General features: G+C 37.8%; 1 protein-coding gene and 1 pseudogene across 1 annotated transcript in view; both read right to left on the reverse strand.

Moving 5' to 3' along the window:
* Positions 1–2,010: 2,010 nt before the first annotated feature.
* Positions 2,011–2,261, reverse strand: LOC114096265 (small ribosomal subunit protein bS21m pseudogene; annotated as a pseudogene).
* A 12,446-nt stretch (positions 2,262–14,707) lies between these two features.
* The window catches only part of Btc (betacellulin), a 53,470-nt gene continuing 49,101 nt past the window's right edge, over positions 14,708–19,076 (reverse strand). Inside the window, exons 4-6 of the mRNA XM_027939777.2 lie at positions 17,573–17,719; positions 16,022–16,132; positions 14,708–14,782 (exon numbers count right to left, since the gene is read on the reverse strand). Coding sequence (XP_027795578.1) covers positions 16,024–16,132; positions 17,573–17,719 — 256 coding nt within the window. The 3' untranslated portion in view covers positions 14,708–14,782; positions 16,022–16,023. The remainder of the gene's footprint in view (positions 14,783–16,021; positions 16,133–17,572; positions 17,720–19,076) is intronic.

Below are 19,076 nucleotides of genomic sequence, written 5' to 3' on the forward strand. Positions count from 1 at the left end.
CAATGTGTTCACAGCACCTCTGAGGGTTAATATTCTTATTCTATATTCATACCCTCAGAAATATTATTGACTTGTCATGATTTCCTCCCTTTGCAAAATCTATATTTTTAACTCTGATGTATAATTCATGCTAGCAAGATGTCTTAACTTTGATATTATATAGACAAACTGATAGTCAGTGAATGCACAGTGGAATCCTTCCTCCATCCCTAAAATCAACTCTGCCTCACCTTATTCTTGTTGGCTCATCTTTCTACGTCACAGTCTTCCTTGCTAACAGCACCAAAAGTACCTATGTCTCCTCCTTTTCTCCTTTGTTTCCGATTACACCTATGTCAAGTTCTGCCAGTTCTTTTCTTTGGAAGTCTATCTAGTGTCTCTGCTTAGCCCTCCATTCCCACATTCACTATCACTGTTGCACATCAAGGTACTGCCAATCCTCTCATCTTTCCATGAACCCCATATGGGTGCCCTTCAGTTCATCCTTCATACAATAGTTCTTTTTGTGTATAAGTGTGTACACCAGTGATTGAACCCAGGGGCACTTAACCACTGAGTCACATCCCCAGCCCTTTTTAATATTTTATTTAGAGATAGCATATTGCTGATTTGCTCAGGGCCTCGACAATTTGCTGAGGCTGGCTTTGAACTCACAAACCTCCTGTGTCAGCCTCCCAAGCTGCTGGGATACAGGAATGCACCACCATGCCCAGCTATTTCCTTCTTGTTTCAAAATTGTTTATATCTGTTGTTTTTAGACATACATGACAGTAGATTGTATTTGGACATATCATACATACATGGAGTAAAAATTTTTCTAATTAGGATTCTTGTGGTTATACATGAGTGGAGTTACACTAGTTGTGTATTCATATAGGAGCATAGGGAAGTATGTCCGATTCACTCGTCTTTCCTATTCTCATTCCCCCTCCCTTTCTTTCATTCCCTTTTGTCTAATCCAATGAACTTCTATTCTTCTGCTCCCCACCTTCCTTGTTGTGGGTTAGTATTTACATATCAGAGAGAACATTCGGCCTTTGGTTTTTTGGGGATTGGCTCATATCACTTAGTATGATAGTCTCATTTACCTGCAAATGCCATAATTTTGTTCTTCTTTATGACTGGGTAATAATCCATTGTGTATATACCACATTTTCTTTATCTATTTATCTGTTGAAGGGCACCTAATTAGGTTCCATAGTTTGGCTGTTATGAATTGAGCTGCTATAAATATTGATGGGGTGCATGTCTGTAGTATGCTGATTTTAAGACCTTTGGGTACAAACAGGAGAATGGGATAACTGGGTCAAATGGTGGTTCCTTTTCAAGTTTTCTAAGGAATCTCTACACTGATTTCTGTAGTGGTTGCACCAATTTGAAGTCCCACCTTCAATGTATAAGTGTACCTATTTCCCCATATCTTTGCAAACATTTATTGTTACTTGTATTCTTTTTTAAGGTATTTTGGAAGCAGAATTTATTCCAAATACACACATAATTCCTCTCCTCTTTGTTCAACGCTTGCACAGGAATGGAAGGAGTAGCTCAGTAAAAAGTAACAGATGTTTTTTCCCAAAAGATTTTGCTTTAGGGTTTATAAAAGTGGGTAGAAAATGGTAGGTATATGTCCCACCACAGTTTGGAAATTTTCCTCACCTATCCTAGACTTAAACATATTTATTGTAAATACTTTTATAAAAATTACCATTTTTACTTTTTTTTGCAGCCATCTCTGTCTATCTTCAGAATGTATTCAGATTTGCAAACTGACACTCTATGCCCATTAAACAATTCCTGATTGTCCCCTTCCCTATCCTTTGACAACCAACATTCTTCTCCTAGACTACTTTTGGACTCAGTTTCTCTTTCACTTAATAAGAAGGAGGGTCTGTCTACTGCTGACCAGTGGGTTTGCTTCTTTACATACAAGTTATCTTGCATATGGGTGATTTGCGTTTATTTTAGAAAAAGAGGTGTAGACAAACTAGATGTGGGCCTCCTATCCACATCTCAGCAGCCCTGTGATGGATCTGCCCAATTCTTTCACATCAAAAAGTTGATGTTTCAAGCCATTTGCATGTTGTAGATCTGCCAGCAGGTTTCATAGATTTCCTGCTGTGGTTTGAGGCAAGTTTCTCATAGTATCTTCGTTGTTTAATGTCCTCACTGGGCCCATCTATGCTGAAGATTCTGTTCAGGGTCTTGTATGCACCTTCCACATTCCCTTCCTGTATTATCACAATCCTGGCAATGAACTTCATGGTGTTTTGCCATGACCCTGGATTTAAGTCTTCACTCTTCAGGACCGGGCAGCCTCAGAACAGGTTCAATCACAACCCGAAGCCATTACTTGTATTCTTGATAATTGCCATTCTGACAGGAGTGAGATGGAATTTGAGTGTAGCTTTTAATTTGCATTTATCTAATTGCTAGAGATTTGAACATTTTCTCATGTATTTGTTGACCATTAGTATTTCTTTTTCTCTGAAGTACCTGTTCTGTTCCTTAGCCCATAGTGGGTTATTTCTTTTTTGCTAGTTCCTTCCTATCTGAGGGGAATTTCATGTTCCAAGATCTCCAGCAGATGCCTAAAACTGTGGATAACACAAAGCCCTACATATACTATTTTCTTCTATTTATGTTTATACAAATTTTAGACCTTTTCCATCCTAACTGAACACTTATATGCACTGTGCTGAAACTTTTGCAGTTTGAGGTACAACATCAGAACTAGAATAACTTTCTTTTTCCTTCCTCACAATTTCACAAGCAGATTCCTTCTTACCATAGATCTTAGCAACCTCAGCACACAATATTTTCCCCTTCTTTATTACATAAAAAACTTTCACATTTTCACTGAAAGGAAGTATGCTAGAGCTTCTCTTTGACACGCCCAAATTGCCATTTTCACTACTTTTGCAATTTGGGGCCATTATTAAATGTAAAATAAGAGTAAAATAAGAGTTACTTGAGCACAAGCACAACGAAACTACAACTTCCAATCTAATCATCCAGATTGCTGCTAAGATGAGTGGGCAAGCAGTGTACACATTGTAAATGCAAGAGACAATGACTCACACCTGCGCTGGCTGAAGTGGGACAGAGCAAGAATTCCTCATACTACATAGAAAGAGTGAACAATTTTAGATGTATACATTGTTGATTTCTGTAATTTTCCATTTGATGCTTGGACTGTGGTTGATAAGGGAACTGAAACCATAAAAAGTGGGACTGAGAATGAGGGATTGCTGTACTACACTCCAAATTACTTGCTGAATTTCTCTATAAAGATGTTTCTGGAGAGCTCAAATCCAATATTTTGAAAGCAAAGTCAATATCTGTATGACTTCACCAAGCCTCCATCCCTGGCCAGCTCTTCGTCCTCCAATTCATATCCCAATTCTTCACAGCAGTGCTCCCTGGTCACTTGTGGGGAGCTATCATTCTTGGGAACCCTTGCTTCTCTTCCATTTAGCAAATCATAAAATTATGTATTCCCTCTCCAAAATGTCTTGACTATATCACAGTCTTTACATTTTTACCTTCTAATTCCAGCTCCTATAATTTCTCCTGCCCCTTACCTCTCCACTTTCTAGTTTACCTTGCACAATGCCTGCAGAATCTTCTTCCTAAATTACACATCTGAGCATGTCACTTTCCTGCTGAAAACCTTTTATCTGTTCCATCTAGTAAAGTGCGAAATCTTAGCATGACATAACAGGTGCATGATTATCTTGTTTGCCCAATCCAACAGCCTCATTTTAAGCATATTCCTCTTTACAACCCATGCTCTGCTATTCCATGAGAGAGTTGTCAATTTAGCAAATAAAACTACTAGATGTCCAAGAAAACAGCACCATTTGGAACATACTTATAATACCATGCCATTTGTTGTTTACCTGAAATTCAAATTTAACCAGCTGTTTTTTTTTTTTTTTTTTTTGGGGGGGGGGTTGTTTTGTTTTGTTTTTAAATCCGGAAGCACTGATCTGTACTGCACATTTAGAAACCCATATGATCTTGTTTGTAATGGTTGTTCTCTAAAAATGGAATTTTTCACTTTACTCTCTCACCTATTGACTCCTATCCATCCCACAGAGCTCTTAGCAATATGCAAGATACAGCAGCTTTCCTCCTGGGACTTGCTTTATCTAAACCCCTGTAGTGATGTGAACAACAACAAAACAAAACAAAAACTCCCCCCTGCCTTCTCCTGGAGTGCCCTTTATTACAGACAGAATTCTTTGTGATACAACCTAAGGAGATGGGGTGGAAGGAGGCATAAATTCTTGCCTACCACGATAATGCCAGGGTATTCGTTTTCATGAACTAGATTTTAAAAACTCACTGATGCAAGAGGTCCAGATTTATCTTTGAGGGACATCACAGAGAGTGAATCTTCTCAGGGACAATGTTTGCTTGATCAAATGCTTAATGAGAGGGGGTCTAGCAGAAGCATCCTAGTTCCCCATCTTGCCTAGGAGAGAGTAAGGAAGAAGTCAGCAGAAACCAAGAGAAAGTCCACCCCTTCTCTGAAAAGACAGGGGCATTCCGTGGGGGAAGCTGCTCTACCTTGAGATACCAGAAGTACTGGACGCAGCTGAGTGTGGAGGAGGAAAGAGCCAGGTGACAAGGATGTAATGATTAAAGGAAGAGGCTTGGAGCGGGAAGCAGAGGGGCAGAGCCAGGGAGCTGAATCCCTCTGAAGGCCTGGAATGACCCAGTGTGCTCACATTTCTCGCTTCCTACTCTTTTTTTTTTTTTTAGAATTTTTTAAAAATATTTTTATTTTATTTATTTAGTGCTGAGGATCGAACCCAGGGCCTTACACATGTGAGGCAAGCACTCTACCGCTGAGCCATAACCCCAGCCTCTTCCTTCCTATTCTTAACTGGAATAGTTTGGGAGTAGTCACAAAACCTCAGAGCAGAAACAGGTACGTCCCATAAATGTAGAACACACACTTGGTACATAGAAAAGTGGGTGCGGCAGCATCTGAAACAAGAATAAAAAGACAATTTCCTTGTCCTGGTCATAATCTGACCTCCTTGAGGTAGGCTCTAGGGAAACTCAAAACATCTCTACACAGCAGGGCTGCAGCAGGAAAAGGGTTAATTTGATTCCAGTTCACACCTCCTCAGAAGAAGCTAAAAACACACCCAAAAAATCAGAAAACATGAAAACTGTCAGCCAGGCAACCCAATACAAATACTTATTACCCCCTGCCTCATTCTACATAGAAAGATAACTTGTTGAGGATTTCACAGGCCCACTGTGGAGAAAAACAACTGCATTAATGCATTAACCCATATTGGGCACATATTGCTACTAGAGATAACAGAAATGTGTTTCTCTTCCCTCCTAGGAGCAGGCAGGTTTTTGTGTTCCTACACTTAATAGAACTTTGGGGCAGAAAGCAGGTTATCAGATTTTGTTTTACCACTGAAGAGGGTAAGTTGCTAGAGGAATAAGAGACCAAACTGATGAAATCATCAGCAAGCTTTGCATCTTAAGTCTGTTCTGTTTGTATTGCCTAAAAGAAGAAAATGAAAGAAATGAATGTTGCGTGTGCAGGATGTCGAAAAAGTGAGAACAACACTATCAGCTGATTGCCAGGAATCAAGAAGACAGTCAGGCAAAAGGGGACTCAAACCTGGTGAAATGTGACCCCTCTAACACTTCGAGACCTCACCCATGCTCACTGGTGGGTGTCCAGAAGGATGGGCCGAGACTGGAAGCTTAAGAAAGGCTGTTCATGGCTGTCCATGCCAGAGGAGAGGAGGTGCTACAGAAGCTACCTTCTTAGAGCACACCTCCTGGCCTCAGCAGAGAAGATCCAACTCTAGTGGATAATGGTATGGCTCTGAGCCCTGAAGACCTCTTTTCTAGAGAAGGTCTTGTTCCAGGTTGGACAATTCAAAAGGGAGGAAGAAGCCTTTTCTTCTCTGAAATATAGTTGCATTCACAGCCAACATAGGTCTGTTAACCCCTAGCTGTTCTCCATGGTATTTTTCCACTCTATCCTGGTTTGCCTTCATAGAAGGCAAGGACCATAACAAACATAGTGCGTTTTTGAAACCCTTGCATCCATGTGTGCTGAGCACAAGGCAAACACTCTGTGAACATTGCATCCACAAACCAACTGCAATACAGCTGGTTTCCCTAGTGCTTCCTGAGTGCCTACTGTATCACAAGTACTCTGCTATGGTTAGGACAGCTATGTAAACTGTGTAGTCTAGTGCTAGGTGAGAAATCTGGGCACTTTGTTCAAAAATTAAGAATTTCAAGTGTGTGGCCATTCTAAGTACCAGGCCCTGTGTGCAACCAATTGCACACCCATGAAGCCAGCCCTGGCCAGGAGCTTTACTGAGCTCACCACTAGTGCATGGGTAGGTAGTATTATATCAAGTTTACAGATTAAGAAACTGAGGCTGCGCAAATTTATGTAATTTACCAGAAATCATATCGTTGGTAAGGAATGGAGTTCATATTAAAACTCAATTCAGGGCTGGGGTTGTGGCTCAGTGGCTTAGTGCTTGCCTTGCATATGTGAGGCACTGTGTTCTAGCCTCAGCACCACATAAAAATAAATAAGCAATAGCTAAACTGTGGAACCAACTTAGATGCCCTTCAGTTGATGAATGGATAACGATATGTATATAAATGTGGTATATATACACAATGAAATATTATTCAGCATTAAAAGAGAATAAAATCATAGCATTTGCAGGTAAATGGGTGGAGTTGGAGAATATAATGCTAAGTGAAGGAAGCCAATCCCAAAAAACCAAATGCTGAATGTTTTCTCTGATATAAGGAGGTTGATTCATAATGGGATTGAGGGGGAGGAGCATGGGTGGATTAGATGAACTCTAGATAGAGCAAAGGGGAGGGAGGGAAAGGAGGGATCATGGGGGTAGGAAAGATGGTGGAATGAGATGGATCATTACTCTAAGTACATGTATGAAGATACGAATGATGTGACTTTACTTTGTGTATAACCAGAGATATGAAAATTTGTGCTCTATATGTGTAATATGAATTGTAATACATTCTGATGTCATACATAACAAATTAGAATTTTAAAAAAGAAAATCTAATTTTAAAATAAACAAAATAAAAATATTGTGTCCATGGTTAACTTTTATATATATATATATATATATATATATATATATATATATATGTGTGTGTGTGTGTGTGTGTGTGTGTGTGTGTGTGTATACTCAATTCAAAGGTCTTTTAATTAAATCTCTAGAATATTGGTGAGGATTGCAAAAATGCAAAATTCCTTTGGTTCTAGTGGAGATTTTGTTAGTTTATGAAAAATTAATTAGAAATTCTGCTAAGTTTAGTCTCCTGTTGTCTTTGGTGAACAACCAGGGCTGGGATAAGAGTGACAAGAATGAGGCACTCACTTGCTCTGTCCCCTGATTTAAGGGGACACCAAAAACCTCAGGAACCAAAATAAATAATCAAACTTCATACAAAAATCTATGATGAACAAAATGTCAAAATTATAAATGAAAACAAGCTGGGATGACTTTTGCATTCTTTCGCAATGGGAACAGTCTATTTGCAATCCACCTGCAATTCCCTGTCCTGGGACCATTGGGTCCCTGCAGGACAGGTTTGTGAGGGTTGACAAAGGTGTGTGAACAGAGTGGTCAATGCAAAGTTTTACATACAACATGTTCTTTGATTATAGAACTTTTTATTAATTTTTTTCTACTTGGTTCAAAATATAGGAGGATATTTCAAGGAGCATATAGAGGCACATACTCTTCCTTTTGCCTTCCGCTCTAATATGACTTGGCCCAGGGCTATTGACAATTAATTGTAACCTTGAATATCAATTTACATAATGTCCCTGATTTATCGTAGACTCCACATAGGATCAAATTGGTGACATACTCCCACCCTACCATAGGATTTCGATTTCAACCCACTAGGCAGAATACATTACATTTGAAAGCACATATTCCATTTGAATAACAAAATGTACATGTGTCTCATCATTATTATTTATATAAACGTTACATTAGAGCATCATCTTAGGTACCTTCTTTAAACCAGTAATAGTTGTCACTTTTCAAACAGTTCAAGACCTCTTACTTAAGCTGCCTGAACCTCAGGTTTATCATCTAGGTATAATCAAATGGCATGATAATTTGAATAACAAAGTGTCCTGCCCAAGTTATTTTTTAAACAAATAAAGAGACATCAAAAGTACCTAACTTACCTCTGCCTCAACAAAATTTTAAACATGATTGGGTCTTTGATCATTTTCAATGGGATTATTATATTTTTCTTAATTTTTTCTCATTGGGTATGCTTAAGGAAGGAGTAAGAAAGAGAAGAAGGAAAAGTGTAGGGAGATAAATGGGTCCCTGAGCTGGAATTCCTCACCTAGAGGTGATGTGTTCCAATAGAAATAGAAACATTCCTTTCCATAGAGATCATGAGTCCATAAAAACACAAGACTTTCCACTGTACCAGTGCAATGACTCCATTTCAAAGGGGAATTTGTCCTTTTCCATAAGTGATTAAAGAGCATCATTATCAGTAGCACCATCATTCCCTATTACCACTGATCTTAGTGATGATATCTAACATTAATTGGACTTGTACCTAGAGAGAACTTAAAATATTTCAGGTACCAGGCCAAGAAATTTATTGGCATAATCTCATTTAATCCTCTTAGCTCACCTTAAGTTATTTAAACTCTGTAGATGAAAACATTAATAGGTTAAGTAATTTTTCCCAGGGCTTCACAGTTAAGTAGCATATCTGAGATTGAAGCCCAGATCTGTCTGAATACACTATGTTCATAATGTTTGCATTGTGATAGTTCAGATATAAGTTCTCTCCAACCCTATGGCATTTATGTTATGATCAGGAAAATTGGTTTGGTAAAGAGTTCAGATATTTTGAAGTTCAGTTGTCATTAGGAGGCAGAGTAGTGGTGACACAATTCACAATAATAGATGATGATGATGATTTTTATTATTATTATTTTGGTACTAGGATTGAACCTAGGGTGCTTAGCTACTGAGCCACATCCCCAGTCTTTTTCTTTTTATTTTGAGACAGGGTCATACTCAATTGCTTAGGACTTCGCTAAATAGCTGAGGCTGGCTTTGAACTTGTAATCCTCCTGTCTTAGACTCCAGAGCCTCTGGGATAACAGGTGTGTGCTACTGTGCTTGGCAAGAATAGATTATCTTTACTTTAGAATAAGCAGATAAAAACCAATTAACCAGACACAAAACATTATGTAAATGATGTTTTTTAATTACTAGCTCTGATCCTTTGAGTAAACAAAAATGTTCATAGGATATTACAAAAGAATATACGTAACATAGGTTCATTTTAATGTTTTCACATTGAATAATTTCAAAAAAATATTTTTCAAGAGCAAACCAGACACAAGTTCTTCTCCCCATTCTTACTATAAACCAAAACACTGAACATCTCTGTTAAGCTTGGATCACAGACTCTCAATATACTTTATTATTCTGCACACATCTTATAAGACTAATTATACTTGCCATAGCAAAAAATATTAAAGAGTTCTGTATCTGTAAAGATTTGGTGGGGTGTACTGGGGATTGAACCCTGGGGGGCTTAACTATCAGCCACATATCCAGCCCTTTTTATTTTGAGGCAGGCTCTCACTAAATAGCTTAGGACTTTGCTATGTTACTGAGGTTGACTTTGAATTTGTGATCCTCCTGCCTCAGCCTCCTGAGTTCCTGGATTACAGGTTTGTGCCACTGTGCACAGATTGTGAAGAATTTTATTTGTTTGACTCTTTTTAAGTTTAATTAAATTTTATTTGTTTAACTAACAAGAGAAGATGAAGAAAACAAGCCTCTTGAAGTACTTCTGTGGCATATTTATTATATTTAGCTTTGTAATTTAAACGTTAAGTGAGAATTTAAAAGCATGGAAGGAAAGCCCTTTAAATCATGTTTGGTTAACATGTCTTACAGAATACAAGTACTGATAGAATTGTGGATTAAACATACTTCAAAATCCACATTTGGAAATTTCCAGAAACAACCTTAATTATTTTCCTTTTGAAAATAATTACTGATACAGTTTTTGGAATTCTGTAGTATATATTGTTTCCTAATAAAGAATTTCAGACTACTCCAACCACCAAGAGTTGACAGGTCCTGGGGAAGAATGCGGAGCTTACAGAAGTGCCAACTAGATGTTATTATAATACACATTCCTAGGCTCCAGTAACACTTGCAAATAGGCAAGAGTGGACTATTCGCACATCATGTTCTGACATCAATGCTTAGCTGCCAAGGATGATCACATGCAAACAGGTTCCTTTGCAGAAAAAAAAATGCTTGGAAGCATAGAGGATTCATTGAAGAAGAGCAGATGCCCAATGGCAGTGCCAATATTCATCAAGCATAGAAAAAAATATGTAAACAGACATTGTTGCATTAAAAAAGCATGACTATATTTTTCTGCTCTTAATATTCATTATTAAAATATGTAGATTACTCAGGATAAGGGAAATCTGCAAATCCTATCATATTCTTCTGTGAGAGCTCATCTTGAGTTTCATGATCCAGGATAATTCTTTAGGTTAAAAGTCCGTACCCGTGTTCTTTGGGTAACAGAACTTCTTGGAGAAGACTTATTTTAAATTCATGACATGAAAGATTGGATCCACTGGAAGAAAAGCTTTATGAGGTCAGAAAGCTGTTTTTTTTTTTTCTTTTTAACTGTTTAAGGTAAATGGTATAGTCCCAGCCCCTAAGGTACTTGGTACAGAATAAATAATTTTGGAGGAATGAATGAAATGATATCACTGTTTTAATAATGAGATGCAGAATATAATAATAGGAAGAACTTTTTAAGTCATAGTTTGATCTTGAAGCCATGGGCACTGAAATATGTCCTTGATTTTCTTCACAAAATTTTGCACAATGCAGGTCTTATCTGAACAGCAGTTATTTGACTCAGAATTTTAATCTCTATTACATGATGGTCAATGAAATTGGATACAAAATGTGAAAGGCCTACATAATTTACTGCAGGAAAGAAATGAAAACCTGTCTTCTAACACAGGCCATCATTTAATCACATAAGATAATTCAAACCGGCAACATCTCACCTTGCAACTCACATGCCCACATACTCTCACTTGCAGTGCCCAGGGCAGCCTGGAACAAGGAGTGAAGCTCTAGATTACTGCTCTCCCCCCACTGGTTCCCTATTGCTTTTAAAGGAATTCTGTAGAATCTGACAAGAATGCAAGAAATATTTGAGGTTTCTCAGAATTTAGGGCAGAGAGGATGATTTCTCAGAGCCAATCATCAACTTAGATGTCATTTCCTCCAGGAACTTTCTGGATTCTTTCCAAGCTGGCCACAGCATCTTGCTGTCTGTTTCCATAATGCTTCCAGTTTCTCTCAAAGCACGTATATTAGTCAGGGTTTTCTGAAGACACAGAACTGGCAGGGTATGTACACAGATGTATGAGAGGGGATTTACTAGGGGAATTGGCTCATGCAATTATTGTGTCTGAAGAGTTCACAGCAAGCCACATGCAGGCTGGAGATCCTGCATTGCCGGTAGCATGGCTCAACCCAAGACAAAGGCCTTAGAACCAGAGAAACCAGTGGTGTGTCTCCCAGTCTAAGGCTGAGGGCTGGAGGCCACTGGTGTTATGTTCTGGAGTTCAAAGATTAGGTAGCCTGGAGTTCTGACATCCAAGGCAGCAGGAAAAGAAAACAAAAAGTCTATATCCCCTCTCAGAGCAGAGACCAGCTCACCTTCTGTATTTGCTCTCTCTGGGCCCCTGGCCAAGTAGATGGTATGATTCCCAACCACTCGTCTACTCCCAACTAGTCACTCAGACTCCCACGCTAATTTCCTCTGGAAACAGAAAATAATACTTTGCCAAGTTTCTAGGTATTCCTTAATTCAGTCAAGTTGACACTAAAAATAAACCACTCTAGCACTAAGTTTATATTGAGATTATCAGAGCAAACCGAACACCATCGCTCAGTTCAAAGCTTCTCAAAAATCCTTTCCTATTCCTCTTTAGCATTCCTCACAGTGGGTGGCACACCTGTAATACAGTGGTGCCCAATCAATGTTCACTCAATTCCCTGCTCCTTCTCCATAGTCTTCTGAATGTCTGGATGGAGAAAAATTCAGTGTTTTTGCTAGAAATATCCCTAATACAGTAGCAGGTACTCCTTAAAAATGATTATTCAAAATTCTGTTTCACAGAGGACACAATTACTGCATTAAAGGAAACTTCTCTGCAATCTTCCTTCAAAGCTCCTGAGTTGGTGAGGTTACTGAAACCTAAACAGACCTAGCTTAAGGCAAATGAGGAATTTATTACAAAGATACTAACATGCCTCATGGAGCTCACATGAGCTAAAATTCCACAGTATGTACAACCAGCATCTAACTCTGTCAGGAAAATTATATCTCAGCTCTGTTCTTTATTTAGTCTTCTCTTTGCTGACCAGTGTCCTTTGTTTTTCTTGTTCAGATGAAGCAAAACATAACTGTCAAAGCTTCAGAATGCACATTGTTTTTACTCCAAGGACCCAAAACAGACTGATATTGAGTTCCTAACTCCCATGGGAATGACTAATTGTTCTGATTTGAATGAGTACCCACCTTATACTGACCAAATACAGCTGGAGGTGGAGTTCAAAGATGGGGTCTGGGTATTGGGCAGACAGTCCCATGGGTGCCCAACACACTTCAAATAATGCTCACTTCTAAAGAAAACCCATTGTCTAACTTCACTATATAAATGCATTAATGAATAATTCTCTAAAGTATAAAGTTTTTAAAACAGTAATGTTCAAGTTTATTTCTATTAATATTCCATGCTATCAATAGAAATTTTCCAAGTAGAAATGTTTGCTTTGTTTTAAAAATAAATGTATTTTATTACATGATATTATTGACAGTTTACATAAACAAAGTCATTTAATATATGCAAAAATAATCATAAAACACATTTTTAAAAGACAGGAAAGTACTTGAAATTCATCTTGACATCAGAATTCCAAAACACACCTTTAAAATTTTTAGTATCAAAGTGGAATTCCCAAGCCTGAGTTGGCTTGAGAGATTTATTGGTCAGACAACCTTGGTTCAGTAAAGAAGATACATTTATAGAATTGTCTTGTGTTTTAATTCAATAAGGGACATTTTTCCCAAACTCTTTTAGTATCAAAGAAGACTGGGGAAGAAAGAGGGTATGAATGACCCCTTTGGAGACTTTTGAAAATGTAGCACATATAACATGAGCAAATCGGATGTAAGCATGTGTCAAGGACAAAAATTAAGTCAGAAGAAAAAAATCAATTGTGAACATTGTCAGTTGTTTGAATTGGCTCTTATCCATAGGTGAACTATTTATGTGTAATACATAGTCTCTGCCTTCCCTCACTCAAAACACTAGAAAAATATATACAATTTCAGCTTTTGTCTGAATTCTCTGCTTTACCTTGGCTTTCGGATTTACATTGTAAAGTAAAATTTAAAAAGATTCTGGAAAAGAAGCTACTTGGCTGACAGTCACAAAATGCAGAAATTTGGAGACATTTTTCATTGGTTTTTGTAAGTGATTCTCCTAATTAATGTAGGAAGTTCCATGTTCTATGGAATATTGACTCAATGTTGATTTCTACTATTTGGAATTTAATGCAGTCTTTAGTAAAGCTATCATGGAGTTGAAGGAGCATTTGCAAGATAGTAATAGATGCTACGTTCATGCACCAAAATTCACCTGAGAGCATTCACAGATGCTGTTGCTTAGAAGGACACAGAATGAGGGGGGTGTTCATCACTAATGTCTTCCGGGGGTCTGCAGTGCTGTCACTGATATTGACAGCCTCTTCTGGTGCTTTATATTTTATTGAGCATAAATACTTTTTTCAGGGCTTAAAGAATGTCAGGAATTTACTCTTCCACCTCTATTCATTATTCTAACTATGGGGTAAATCTGTTTGTTTTAATAATGTAAGAATTTATTCATGTCATTGACACTTTATAAAGGAGCAAAGAAACATAGTAAAATTCAACTCCACAGAAAGCATGATGATAACAGCAACATTAGCTGGGACTCAGCCTTCTGTGTTCCTGCAGGAAAATGGCCTTGACATCTCAGAATCATAGCAAAATGCAGTGCAATATGAAATCTTATATCATTGAGTGAGGTCACCGATGCAAAGTGACAAAAATGATCATTAAGAGCACCAACTTTAAATCTGGGTAAAGCTTGGTTCAAATCCAAGCTCCACCAATTCCTAACTCTAAATTTAGGTTAAATTTTTTAACTTCTTTTGGCTTCTTTCCACATCTGGGAAATAAGGATCTTATGTGTCTCACAGATTATTGAAAGGATTAAATAAAATAACATATTTCAAATTCTTAGCACACAATAAGTATATGAAAATAGTAGCTTTATTAATTCAGTCCCTAAGATCTAAACTCCTTCCCACTTTTTTACGTAACTAATAATCCAGGTGACAAAACTTATGTGAAAATTTATTCAAATTCCTTTCTTATTGTTGTTATCTACCCAGGTGTTTTTCTCCCCAATTATAGACTATAATAAAATTATTATTATTAAAAACAATAATAAACAACACAAACTGAAGATACAAATAAAAAGTAAATACAATATTTAAAATTCATTTCAACTAGCTGTTTTCCTGAGACATGTTCTGTCCATTTTCAAAGGAGCAAGGCTTTTTATAACTTGCCACCAGCCATCAGCCTGTGAAAATAAAGAAAATAAGAGCAGCCATTTAAAAAAAATACACTATGTAATAATGACAATAATTACAAATATAAAGGTAGTCTTTGTGGATTCAATTCACTAGGGTGGTCTTTGTATTAGATTAGCAGAACATTATAATTTCTCAACAGGCATTTATTGCATCCCATTGAGCATCTGGGATAGTAAGAGAAAGGAGATTCTTTGTACAGTTGAGAGGGCCATGGAAAGACTCCGCTCTCCTGCTGAAGGTGACTGAGAAAACATGTGGCCCGATTGCTGCTGGTCTTTCCTGTGATCCAGAAGAACTGGCCAAGGATGAAGCCAACTCTTTGAACAGTGAGTGAAAGGGGAAAAATAATCTGTTTTCTTAGCGTGAGTCTCCGGTTTGACCAAGTGCAAAGCCTACCTTCCTCTGGGCTTCCATTCAAGTGAGTCAACACATGGCCTCAGTTTTAAGCCAGTCTGAGTCAGGTTTGATGTTATCCCACTAAAACTGTCTTGCTGAATTCTGCCAGTCCTGCTCCGTGTGCCCCCTAGCAGCTTTCTCTGTCTTGCTGCATATCCAGGGGGCTGGTCAGTACAGATTGCTCTCTGGATTCTGGTTGGACTCAGCTAATAGAAAGCGCCAGTGACAGATCTGAAGGCAGGAAGAAGTCTTGGATATTTAATTTGATGTTTCCTCTTCCATTGTTAAGGTCCCAGCAGTGGCTGTTCCTGCTGGATGGGTACTCCTCCAGCAAGCCTCTGGCTCTAGAGTAATTCTTACCCTAGCCTTACCAGGAAGGAGAAGAGCTCCCTGCCACCACCAGACTCAGGCAGCCTCCACACCCCTTGGCGATCGCTTTCAACCTGCCCTCACAGCCCCCTCCACAAAATTTCCTGGGATTATTCAAGTGGATTTGTGATTCCTACTGAAATCCTGACTGATACATATAAAGGGCACTGGCATATGGTAAATGTTTAGTAAATATAAGTTAAAGATACCTCTTCCTTATGCCCCCCAATGAGGAAGAAAACGTATAATCACTACGACCAAGCAGAATTAGAATGCCTGTCTCTTTGAGTGGTAACATTCAAAAGAAAACTATGACAGAGTATTTTATTTGCCTTCAGGTTTTAAGGGGAAAAAAGAATCCAAATACTTTTAGGTGTTTTTAAAAATAATCAAATTCCAACCACTGATTATTTGACATCTCACCACTTATACATCACTGGAATAGTTTCCCATCTACTTACTCTTAAGCAATATTAGTCTCTTGAATATCTTCATTTATAGGAGTTATATCTTTATCCAGAGCTTCCATTTCTTCTTCCTTCTTCTTTCTTTTACGGTGTTTCCGAAGAGGACTTAGAAAATAATATGTTAGAAATTAATATGGGCCTGTTAGTTCATGTGAACACAAAATGATTCAACAAAAGTGTATGGTTTTGTTTCTAGACTGTTAAAGGTGGGTAAGGTGCTTTTTTTCTTAAATATATTGGATTTTCTTTTAAACTACAATAGGCAACAGGATGGGTTGAGTATAGTTGTCTAAACAGGAAGAATATGGCTCATTAGTGTTGGTGAAGAATAGTTGGCACAAGAAAACTTTTCAGGGAGCATTATTTAGTGTACAGAGAAGAAACAGTCGAAACTCGGAACAGACATAAGAAAACAAGAGAGTGAACATAGCCTCTGAATTATTATTTAAGCTTCTAGACAGTCCACCTTCCTGAAAGTACATTTCAAAATTCATGTTACAAAATAGGCTATTTCCAAGGCCTGCATAATTCTTTCTCTGCCCCAAACTTGGCATTATGAATATTTCTTCCTATCATAAAGTATATAAGCTCAAAAGTATTTTTTCAATTTTATAATAGAAGGAATTCTACATATCAACTGATTTAATATTTTTGTTTCACAGAAAACTAAAGTTCAAAGGTATTAAGAAATTTGCCTGAAGTCTCAAAGATACACAATGACAGAACCAGGACAAAAAGTCAGACTCTGCTGCTGTTTTTCTCCCAAGAACTTTGTGAGGAAAGGAATCATGAGACATGCACTTTGAGAGGGGAACACAACACAGAAGTAGATGCAACCATTTAGGGAAGCTGGCTAGCTCCTCAAGACAAGAAGAGGACACTTATACAGAACACCTTTTCACCATTCTATGTGGTGGTGCTGCTGTGGCTAAAAAAATACAATAAAATAAAATAATTCAGTGCTAAGTACAGTGGCACACACACCTGTAATTCCAATGACTCTGAACGCTGAGGCAGGAGGATTGCAAATTCAAGGCCAACCTTGGCCATTTAGGGAGATCTTGTCTCAAAACAAAAATTAAAAAGGGCTGGGAATGTAGCTCACTGGTGGAGCACCCTTGGGTTCAGTCAATGCCCAGTACGAAATAAACAAACAAAAATCCTTACAGCAAGCCACTGTGCATCAAAGAAAAAGCATGCTGGTTCTTGACTCTCAAATTTGGGATTTAAAATGAAAAGTAGGGGAAAGAATGTAATCATTATTTGCACATAAAATAAATAATTACACATATCTTAATGTGGCCAACCTAAAAATTTTAAAATAAAATTTGTTTCAAATTATAATACTTGTTTCCAATAAAATGATAAAAAATGTGTATCAGGGCTTCAATGTAAATAAATACTTCAATATTAATGATGGCAAGCATCAAAAATAGATTTATTTCAATTGAAGCAAAAGGGAAAGAGAAGGTAATAAAGAAGGAAGAAAAGAAGAAAAGAAAACAAAGAGCAAGATAATTAAAATTAAACTTAAAAAATACTTACTGACAGCATGTGCAGACACCAATGACTAAAATGATAAAAATGACCATAACTGCTATCAAACAAATCACCAAAATCTGTCCTCTATCTCCTCTTAGGTAAAACAAGTCAACTCTCTCACACCTTGCCCCAGTGTAGCCTTCATTGCAGCTGTCAAGATAAAACAAGAGGGTGACAAGGTAAAAATGCAAGACTTAGGAGTCTCCCCTTCTTCTTTGAAGAAACTAATATTGTTTTCATTACTTGAAATTCATAAGAACACAGTTCTTTTAAAAAATAAGAATAAAAAGTTGTCCTCCACTGTGTTCATGAGTAATTCTAACTTCTTCCCTTTACTGAAACCCTGTCACTTGAACATGATTAACATGTCTCATATACATAAGCAAAGATACTTGTGATTAGGACTTGTTTTTGAAGTTTTAATCTCTGCGTTTGGAGAAGTAGGAGATGATAAAATTCCCTCCATAGTATTCACTGTGCTTAAAAACCTCATGACAAGGAATTTTTAAAAATCCCCAGGATTTCCCATTTCATCCAAGGGCAATATACATAATGAATAGTTTCAGTGTGCCAAAGCACTCTTTAAAATAATTTAAAAATTACATTGTTTCATACAATCAAAGTGTGAAAGCTCCCAACCCAGGGTCCAAAAAAAGAAAGTTCCATACATACTACTTCTACAGAATCTCCCCTTCTCTCCGCCCCCTGTCCTCTCCTCCTCTTCCTCCCCCTCCCCCTCCCCCTCCGTCTCCTCCTCCTCTTCTTCTTCTTCTTGTCTAGGGAATATTCTTCTATTATTCCTTTTTTTTTTTTTTTTTTTGAGATGGGGACCAGGGATTGAGTTCAGGGGCACTTAATCATTAAACCACATCCCCAGCCCTATTTTTTGTTGTTGTTGTTTTTCATTTAGAGACAGAGTCTCACTGAGTTGCTTAGGGCCTTGCTAAATTGTTGAGACTGGCTTTGAACTCACAATCCTCCTGTTTCAGCTTCCCAAGCTGCTGGGATTACAGGCATGTGCCACTGCACCCAGCTTCTTCTTTACTCTTGCATTCACCATCTCCCCAACTACTTCTCCCCTCCCAAAAAACACAACATGGCCTGTCCTGTCCTGTTCCTTCATCTGTTTTTCTGTGGCCATGGTTCCAGATCTGTTCACCACTCCTTCCCCTCCCAAAGTGGCCTCCTTTTATTCCATGGCCTTCTTAAAGTGGAATAACCAAAGTCAACTAGCTCTCTAAGTGGGGCTAGCCCCCTTCAATCTTGCAAGTCTCTATCAATATAATCTTCATATGGTGTCAACTCAGCAAATGCACTAAGTCTGAGGTAACAGTTATGAATCTTTTACCCAGCTGGGACTCAACTAAGCAACACTAGATGAGAAACAGCTCAGTGATTTGTGGGTTACCCATAGAATTCTCTGACTTGTGACAGAAACTTAAAAATTATATAGAAATTTGTCTAAGGACATTTGAACCAAACTTATCTGTTATAATATCAGTACCTT

The sequence above is a fragment of the Marmota flaviventris genome, chromosome 7 (genome assembly GCF_047511675.1).
Source record: "Marmota flaviventris isolate mMarFla1 chromosome 7, mMarFla1.hap1, whole genome shotgun sequence".
NCBI classification, from domain to species: Eukaryota; Metazoa; Chordata; class Mammalia; order Rodentia; family Sciuridae; genus Marmota; species Marmota flaviventris.